General features: G+C 47.7%; 1 protein-coding gene across 2 annotated transcripts in view; it reads right to left on the bottom strand.

Moving 5' to 3' along the window:
• Nucleotides 1-6,517: 6,517 nt before the first annotated feature.
• The window catches only part of LOC311529603 (uncharacterized protein), a 49,627-nt gene continuing 47,056 nt past the window's right edge, over nt 6,518-9,088 (bottom strand). For both annotated transcript variants that reach the window (XR_014713848.1, XM_084645660.1), the window contains 2 exons: nt 7,743-8,333; nt 6,518-7,163 (listed from right to left, as the gene is read on the bottom strand). Coding sequence is in view for 1 of the 2 variants with exons in the window: in XM_084645660.1 (XP_084501786.1) it covers nt 7,942-8,333 (392 nt within the window). In the remaining variant the exon portion in view is untranslated. The remainder of the gene's footprint in view (nt 7,164-7,742; nt 8,334-9,088) is intronic.

Raw genomic sequence — 9,088 nt, 5'->3', positions numbered from 1 at the left:
CAAGGACGAGATTTTCAACGTTATTCAATGGCCTAACACACTAAATCAACCAGAGGTGGGAGCTTCAACAACTTTAAATGCAAACAAACATGGCTGTGGCATCATACTTTCTATTTAAGCAAGAGATCATAGAACATCAGGGTTGGAAGGGACCTCAGGAGGTCATCTAGTCCAACCCCCTGCTCAAAGCAGGACCAATCCCCAATTTTTGCCCCAGATCCCTAAATGGCCCCCTCAAGGATTGAACTCACAACCCTGGGTTTAGCAAGCCAATGCTCAAACCACCGAGCTATCCCTCCCCCCATGCCATACATTGCAAACTGGAGGCCAATGTTAAGTGCATTGTCACTTGTTCATCCTGAAGTTGAACACTGGTTCTGAACAAGACCAGCAAATGCTCACTGACTTTCTGCAAGAAACTCAACTGACTGGCTAGAAGCATGCGGTGCAACAGTGAAAGACTCAACAGTTGAAAAAGTGAAGAAATCTCTCTGTACATTCAAAAAAATTGCATACATGGCTGATGAATGCACCGATGCAAATAGGAATCAAGTATTAAGTCACTGTGTACGTTATCTTGATGTCAGTAGTAGACCAGTAGATGCATTTCTAGATGTTCAAGTTATAGAAGACACATCGGCTGCATCTGTGACAACCCACATCTTAGAAGAGTTAAATGCTTGTCAATTGGACCCCAGAGAGATGGCTGCTTGTGCATTTGATGGAGTTGCAAACTTTTCTGGAAGACATGGTGGAGCACAAACTTTGCTCAAAGAAAAGTGTAACCCTAATCTCTCCCATACACACTGCAGATCCCATCTACTCCAGCTAGCATTAGTACGAGCTGCAGACTCTTTAAAAGACATTAAAAAAGCTATAAATTTAATGTCTTCTTTATATTCTTTTTTCAGCAAGTGTCCAAAAAGACTGAATATCTTGGAAAATATAGAAGATACACTGGGACTGAAGTTCATATTCGTCCAACCTGGGAAAACCCGTTGGCTTTCTCATGAGCGATCCTTGGCTGTTGTCTTAAAATTACTCCAGCCATTATTACTGGCCATAAACCAGTCGGAGAACACTTCAATCTCTCTGGTCACGCGATCACAGACATGAAGGTCGCTATCTTAAAACAAAAAAACTTCAAATCCAGACTCCAGCGAGAAACTGCTGAATTGGAATTCATTTGCAAATTGGATACTATTAATTTAGGCTTAAATAGAGACTTGGAGTGGCTAAGTCATTATGCAAGGTAGCCTGTTTCCTCTTGTTTTTTCCTACCCCCCCCCCCCAGATGTTCTGGTTTAACTTGGATTTTAACTTGAAGAGTGGTCAGTTTGGATGAGCTATTACCAGCAGGAGAGTGAGTTTCTGTGTGTATGGGGGTGGGGGGATGTGAGAACCTGGATTTATGCAGGAAATAGCCCAGCTTGATTGTCATGCACATTGTGTAAAGAGTTGTCACTTTGGATGGGCTATCACCAGCAGGAGAGTGAATTTGTGTGGGGGGGTGGAGGGTGAGAAAACCTGGATTTGTGCTGGAAATCACTTTAGATAAGCTATTACCAGCAGGACAGTGGGGTGGGAATAGGTATTGTTTCATATTCTCTGTGTATATATAAAGCCTGCTGCAGTTTCCACGATATGCATCTGAGGAAGTGAGCTGTAGCTCACGAAAGCTTATGCTCTAATAAATTGGTTAGTCTCTAAGGTGCCACAAGTCCTCCTTTTCTTTTTGCGAATACAGACTAACACGGCTGCTACTCTGAAACCTACCAAGATGGGGTGGATCTAAGTAGTGAGGCTGGTGGATACTTTTGCTACTATGTTCAGAGAAGACTATTGCCATTCTCTCTCTTGTAAGTCTACTGTTGAAACCACTTGGGTCATTAAACAATGCCATCCAGGCATATGCTAGGACAGTATTAGATCTTTCTCCAGCAGTAGAAGCTACATTTGGATCAATCAGAGAGTTATCCATTGAAAAAGTACTGGAAGAAGAAAAGACTTCAGTCCAGAAGTTGACTAATGAAGGCATTTATATTGAATCCTTAAGTGAAGAGGACAAGAAGTGTTTGTTAAGACAACTGAAAAAGTACACAGACTTGATTCTTAAAAATCTACAACAGCGACTTCTGGATTCTACTGAACCTCTACTTAGCTTTTACAGATCCCTGTCCTATAAAACACTGATGGTTGAGTGGAGTGAGGCACGACCAGCAATGGGGCTACCCTGTGCTCAGGACAGAATAGGGAATTTGAACACAGAATACCATACGACGAATGAATTAAGATTTGACCTCATTTTCTTTTTTATCATCGCTAGTGGTTCGACCAGTTCTTTGTGCTCCGTTTCCTGGGCTGAAAGAAGTAGGAATTCATCTCTTGCCACTCCCAGTCACAACAGCTATGGGTGAGCGTTGTTTTTCATCACTGAATAGAATCTTGTGTTCTGAAAGAAGTCGACTTCTGCCTGATCATGTGAATGAACTAATGAGCATATCCATGGAAGGAATGGAAATACCGGACACACAAGAAGCCACCAAAGATGAACACATGGCATTCAAGAAGTTCATTAACAGAGTTGTGGAAAATTATAACAAGAAACCAAGAAGGATGTAGACGTAGTGCTTCATAGAAGGCTTGAGTAGCCAACTCTAATTTGTGTGATGATTTTAAAACATGAGTTAAATCTAATAAAATGGTCATGAAACATTTTTCAGTTTTTACTATGGTGCCATAGAGCCACCTTCACCCTCATGGTCTCACCCCCATCGGCCCTGACCCCTCCCTCCCGTAAATTCGAACCCCACTCCCCCATTTCAATTCCCAGGGGGGAAACTGTGAGTCACCATCTCTGCGGAGTCCTCCAAGAACCAGGTCTCCCTGCATCTCCGCTCACTGAAATCCGCAGGCACCACCGCGTGTTACTGTGCCTGGAGACACAGGGCACAGAGCAAAGCGGGGACTGGTAGAAATACCCATCCTGTGGTTCAGATTCTGCCCTGTGTCCTCCATCGCAGCCTGTGTTCTGGCAAAGCCCAGGAGCTGCATCTTCTCTCCATTCCCTTTTCCTTCCCTCTCAGCAGAGCTGATTTTCAGGCTCTGCGGCCTAAACCAGCCCTTCCCCCGCATTCAGCTGCTGCTCCTTCCCCATCTGGCATTCCCACGAGAGTGTCATTTCCCCGAGGACACTGTTTATACCTATTTCATATGCCCAACACATTTTCCGAATAGCCACCGCTCCAATACAGGGACACCTTTTCCTCAAATGTGGAGAAAGAAAGAAAGAAAGAAAGAAAGAAAGAAAGAAAGAAAGAAAGAAAGAAAGAAAGAAAGAAGGGGTCAGATCACCCAGCATTCGCTAATAGCTGGCTCATTGCCTTGCCCTGTTACACAGCTCTGAGAGAGCCACTGAACAAAGGAGCTCTGGTGGTTTCAGCTCCTTTTCAACCGTGATGCCGGAGTGTCCGATCTTTATGCAAATCTCCCAGCCAGGTTCCTCATTTAAATAACAGCTCCCGGGTTCTCAGGGGACCCGCCTGCTCAGGGGCTGAAGTGAATTTCATTATTTATCTTTTTTTTCCATCTTTTCAAGAAGATGGAAAAGGCGTTGTCACTTCTGGTTTTACTCGCTCTCTCGCCCTGTAAGTCAGGAGGAGAAATCCGGGGGGAAATGATTAAACCCTGAGGAAGAGCGGTCAGGATTTAACTGTAACATTTCCTGTCTTTGCAGGTGCCCGGTCCCAAATCCAGCTGGTCCAGTCCGGGCCGGGCGTGGTGAAGCCTGGAGAGCCCCTCACACTGACCTGAGCCGTGTCTGGTTACAACATTTCTTCTGGCTACTGCTGGGCTTGGATCAGGCAGGTTCCTGGGAAAGGCTTGGAATACATGGGGTATGTATATGCAGCTAGTGAGAGCACAAACTACGCACCGTCTCTCCAAGGCCGAGTCACCATCTCTGCAGACACCGCCAAGAACCAGGTCCCCCTGAAGCTCCGCCCGCTGACAGCCACAGACAGCGGCACCTGTTACTGCGCCAGGAGAGACACTATGAAATTAGGTTGAATTTACAGAAGTCGGTTTTGTAGAAAATGGTTTTATACAGTTGATTGTGTGTGTCCCCACACAAGTGCTCTAAGTGCATGTAGTCGGCGGAGTGTGTCCACAGTACCAAGGAAACCGTCGACTTCCGGAGTGTTGCACTGTGGGTGGCTATCCCACAGTTCCCGCAGTCTCCGCCACCCATCTGAATTCTGGGTAGAAATCCCAGTGCCTGATGGGGCTAAAACATTATTGCGGGTGGTTCTGGGTACATATCATCAGGCCCCCGTTCCCTCCCTCCCTCCGTGAAAGCCAGGGCAGACAATCGTTTTGCGCCTCTTTTCTTGAGTTACCTGTGCAGACGCCATACCATGGCAAGCATGGAGCCCACTCAGCTCACTGTCACTGTATGTCTCCTGGGTGCTGGCAGACGTGGTACTGCATTGCTACACAGCAGCAGTTTATTGCCTTTTGGCAGCAGACAGTGCAGTGTGACTGGTAGCCATCATCAACGTAATCCTGGGTGCTCTTTTAATCGGGCGCCTGGGCAAACATGGGAGTGACTCAGCCAGGTCATTTCCCTTGTTTCGTCTTGTGGCGATTCAGTCCTACCAACAGTGCACTGTCTTTTAACCTCCAGCCAGCAGAAGATGATGGCTAGTCGTCATACTGCACCGTCTTCTGCCGAGCACCCAGGAGATGCGATGGCTAGCGTTCGTACTGCACAGTCTGCTGCCAGCAAGATGTATAAAGATAGATGAAGTGGCTCAAAACAAGAAATAGACCAGATTTGTTTTGTATTCATTTTCTCCTCTCTCCCTCCTTCCCTCTGTGAAATCAACGGCCTGCCAAACCCAGTTTTGAGTTCTATCCTTGAGGTTTTGAGTTCTATCCTTGAGGGGGCCATTCAGTTTCTCGCAAAGCCACCCACTTTGTTGATTTTAATTCCCTGTAAGCAAACCCTGTAAGCCATGTTGTCAGTCACCCCTCCCTCCATCAGGGCAATGGCAGACAATCATTCTGCGCCTTTTTTCTGTGCAGAAGCCATACCACGGCAAGCATGGAGCCCGCTCAGATCACTTTGGCAATTAGGAGCACACTAAACACCACGCGCATTATCCAGCAGTATATGCAGCACCAGAACCTGGCAAAGCGATACCGGGCGAGTAGGCAACATCAGTGCGGTAACATGAGTGATGAGGACATGGACATAGACTTCTCTCAAAGCAGAGGCCCTGGCAATGTGGGCATTATGGTGCTAATGGGCCAGGTTCATGTGGTGGAACGCCGATTCTGGGCTCGGGAAACAAGCACAGACTGGTGGGACCGCATAGTGTTGCAGGTTTGGGACGATTCCCAGTCGTTGCGAAACTTTTGCATGCGTAAGGGCACTTTTATGGAACTTTGTGACTTGCTTTCCCCTGCCCTGAGGCGCAAGAATTCCAAGATGAGAGCAGCCCTCACAGCTGAGAAGTGAATGGCAATAGCCCTGTGGAAGCTTGCAATGCCAGACAGCTTCTGGTCAGTTGGGAATCAATTTGCAGTGGGCAAATCTACTGTGGGGGCTGCTGTGATGCAAGTAGCCAATGCAATCAAAGATCTGCTGATATCAAGGGTAGTGACCCTGAGAAATGTGCAGGTCATAGTGGATGGCTTTGCTGCAATGGGATTCCCTAACTGTGGTGGGGCTATAGACGGAACCCATATCCCTACCTTGGCACCGGAGCACCAAGCCGGAGAGTACATAAACCGCAAGGGGTACTTTTCGATAGTGCTGCAAGCTCTGGTGGATCACAAGGGATGTTTCACCAACATCAGCGTGGGATGGCCGGGAAAGGTACATGATGCTCGAATCTTCAGGAACTCTGGTCTGTTTCAAAAGCTGCAAGAAGGGACTTTATTCCCAGACCAGAAAATAACCGTTGGGGACATTGAAATGCCTGTATGTATCCTTGGGGACCCAGCCTACCCCTTAATGCCATGGCTCATGAAGCCGTACACAGGCAGCCTGGACAGTAGTCAGGAGCTGTTCAACTACAGGCTGAGCAAGTGCAGAATGGTGGTAGAATGTGCATTTGGACGTTTAAAAGCGTGCTGGCGCAGTTTACTGACTCGCTTAACCTCAGCGAAACCAATATTCCCACTGTTATTACTGCTTGCTGTGTGCTCCACAATATCTGTGAGAGTAAGGGGGAGACGTTTATGGCGGGGTGGGAGGTTGAGGCAAATTTCCCGGCTGCTGGTTTCGCACAGCCAGACACCAGGACGGTTAGAAGAGCACAGGAGGGCGCGGTACGCATCAGAGAAGCTTTGAAAACCAGTTTCATGACTGGACAGGCTACGGTGTGAAAGTTCTGTTTGTTTCTCCATGATGAAACCCACCGCCCCTTGGTTCACTCTACTTTCCTGTAAGCTAACCACCCTCCCCTCCTCCCTTCAATCACCGCTGTCAGAGGCAATAAAGTCATTGTTGCTTCACATTCATGCATTCTTTATTCATTCATCACACAAATAGGGGGATAACTACCAAGGTAGCCCAGGAGGGGTGGTGGAGGAGGGAATGACAAGGCCATACAGCACTTTAAAAGTTTAAAACTTTAAAACTTATTGAATGCCAGCCTTCTGTTGCTTGGGCAATCCTCTGGGGTGGAGTGGCCGGGTGGCCGGAGGCCCCCCCAATGCGTTCTTGGGCATCTGGGTGAGGAGGCTATGGAACCTGGGGAGGAGGGTGGTTGGTTACACAGGGGCTTTAGCAGTGGTCTGTGCTCCTGCTGCCTTTCCTGCAGCTCAACCATACGCTGGAGCATATTGGTTTGATCCTCCAGCAGCCTCAGCATTGAATCCTGCCTTCTCTCATCATGCTGCCGCCACATTTGAGCTTCAGCCCTCTCTTCAGCCTCCCGCTTACTCTCTTCAGCCCGCCACCTCTCCTCCCAGTCATATTGTGCTTTCCTGCACTCTGACATTGTCTGCCTCCACGCAGTCGTCTGTGCTATGTCAGTGTGGGAGGACACCATGAGCTCAGAGAACATTTTCATCACGACTGCATTTTTTTCGCCTTCTAATCTTCACTAGCCTCTGGGAAAGAAAAGATCCTGTGATCATTGAAACACATGCAACTGGTGGAGAAAAAAAAAGAGACAGAGGTATTTAAAAAGACACATTTTCTAGAACAATGGCTACACTCTTTCACGGTAAATCTTGCTGTTAACATTACATACACAGCACATGTGCTTTCGTTCCAAAGTCGCATTTTGCCTCCCGCCAGCACTTGGCTAGCCCCTCACCCCCGCCCCCGGCTAACAGCGGGGAACATTTCTGTTCAGCCACAGGCAAACAGCCCAGCAGGAACGGGCACCTCTGCATGTCCCCTTAAGAAAAGCACCCTATTTCAACCAGGTGACCATGAATGATATCACTCTCCTGAGAATAACACAGAGAGATAAAGAACGGATGTTGTTTGAACGCCAGCAAACATACACTGCAATGCTTTGTTATACAATGATTCCCGAGTACGTGCTACTGGCCTGGTGTGGTAAAGTGTCCTACCATGAAGGACGCAATAAGGCTGCCCTCCCCAGAAACCTTTTGCAAAGGCTTTGGGAGTACATCTGGGAGAGCTGCAAATGCCAGGGCAAATTAATCATTAAACATACTTGCTTTTAAACCATGTATAGTATTTTAAAAGGTACACTCACCAGAGGTCCCTTCTCCGCCTGGCGGGTCCGGGAGGCAGCCTTGGGTGGGTGCGGGGGGTACTGCCTCCAGGTCCAGGGTGAGAAACAGTTCCAGGCTGTCAGGAAAACTGGTTTCTCCACTTGCTTGCTGTGAGCTATCTACAACTCCATCATCATCATCTTCCTCGTCCCCAAAACCTGCTTCTGTGTTGCCTCCATCTCATTTGAAGGAGTCAAACAACACGGCTGGGGTAGTGGTGGCAGAACCCCCTAAAATGGCATGCAGCTCATCATAGAAGCGGCATGTTTGGGGCTCTGACCCAGAGCGGCCGTTTGCCTCTCTGGTTTTCTGGTAGGCTTGCCTCAGCTCCTTAAGTTTCACGCGGTACTGCTTCAGGTCCCTGTTATGGCCTCTGTCCTTCATGCCCTGGGAGATTTTGACAAATGTTTTGGCATTTTGAAAACTGGAATGGAGTTCTGATAGCACGGATTCCTCTCCCCATACAGCGATCAGATCCCATACCTCCCGTTCGGTCCATGCTGGAGCTCTTTTGCGATTCTGGGACTCCATCGTGGTCACCTCTGCTGATGAGCTCTGGCCAGCGTGGCAAGCTGCAGGTGACCATGCAAACAGGAAATTGAAATTCAAAAGTTCGCGGGCCTTTTCTTGTCTACCTGGCTAGTGCATCTAAGTTGAGAGTGCTGTCCAGAGCGGTCACAATAGAGCACTCTGGGATAGCTCCCGGAGGCCAATACCGTCTAGTTGCATCCACAGTACCCCAAATTCGACCCGGCAAGGCCGATTTAAGCGCTAATCCACTTGTCAGAGGTGGATTAAGGAAATTGATTTTAAGAGCCCTTTAAGTCGGAAAAAAGGGCTTCATCATGTGGACAGGTGCAGGTTTACATTGATTTAATGCTGCTAAATTCAACCTAAACTCCTAGTGTAGACCAGGGCTAAGGGTTAAACAAGGAAATCACACACAGGCAAACCCCAACTCTCACCATGTTCTCTCATCCCCAGCTGCTTCCCTCCTACTCACCTGCCATTTACACCTGAGGATTCACTGCTGAGCCTCGATCTTGCTTAGGCATAGCAGAAAGCCATTATCTAGAAAGCCATTATCTGTAGATAGGCATCTCTCATGGGCTGTCCTGAGTTCAGTGTCCTTTTGAGTGGCAACCAATTTGAATGGTCCCTCCAAGATATGCTGGCTAACTACCTTGTGGGCGTTACTCCAGGAGCAAACATTTGAAATCCAGACATAAAGCCAATATTCATAACTTTGAAAACAAAAATGATACATGCATGCGGAGAGTATAATCATAACCAGCAGATCATAACCTTTCCATAGACATCTTACATG

This window comes from Lepidochelys olivacea, assembly GCF_965140295.1.
Source record: "Lepidochelys olivacea isolate rLepOli2 genome assembly, chromosome: 13".
NCBI classification, from domain to species: domain Eukaryota; kingdom Metazoa; phylum Chordata; order Testudines; family Cheloniidae; genus Lepidochelys; species Lepidochelys olivacea.
Note: the sequence above shows the minus strand (reverse complement) of the source record. Positions and strands in the feature narration are given on the sequence as shown.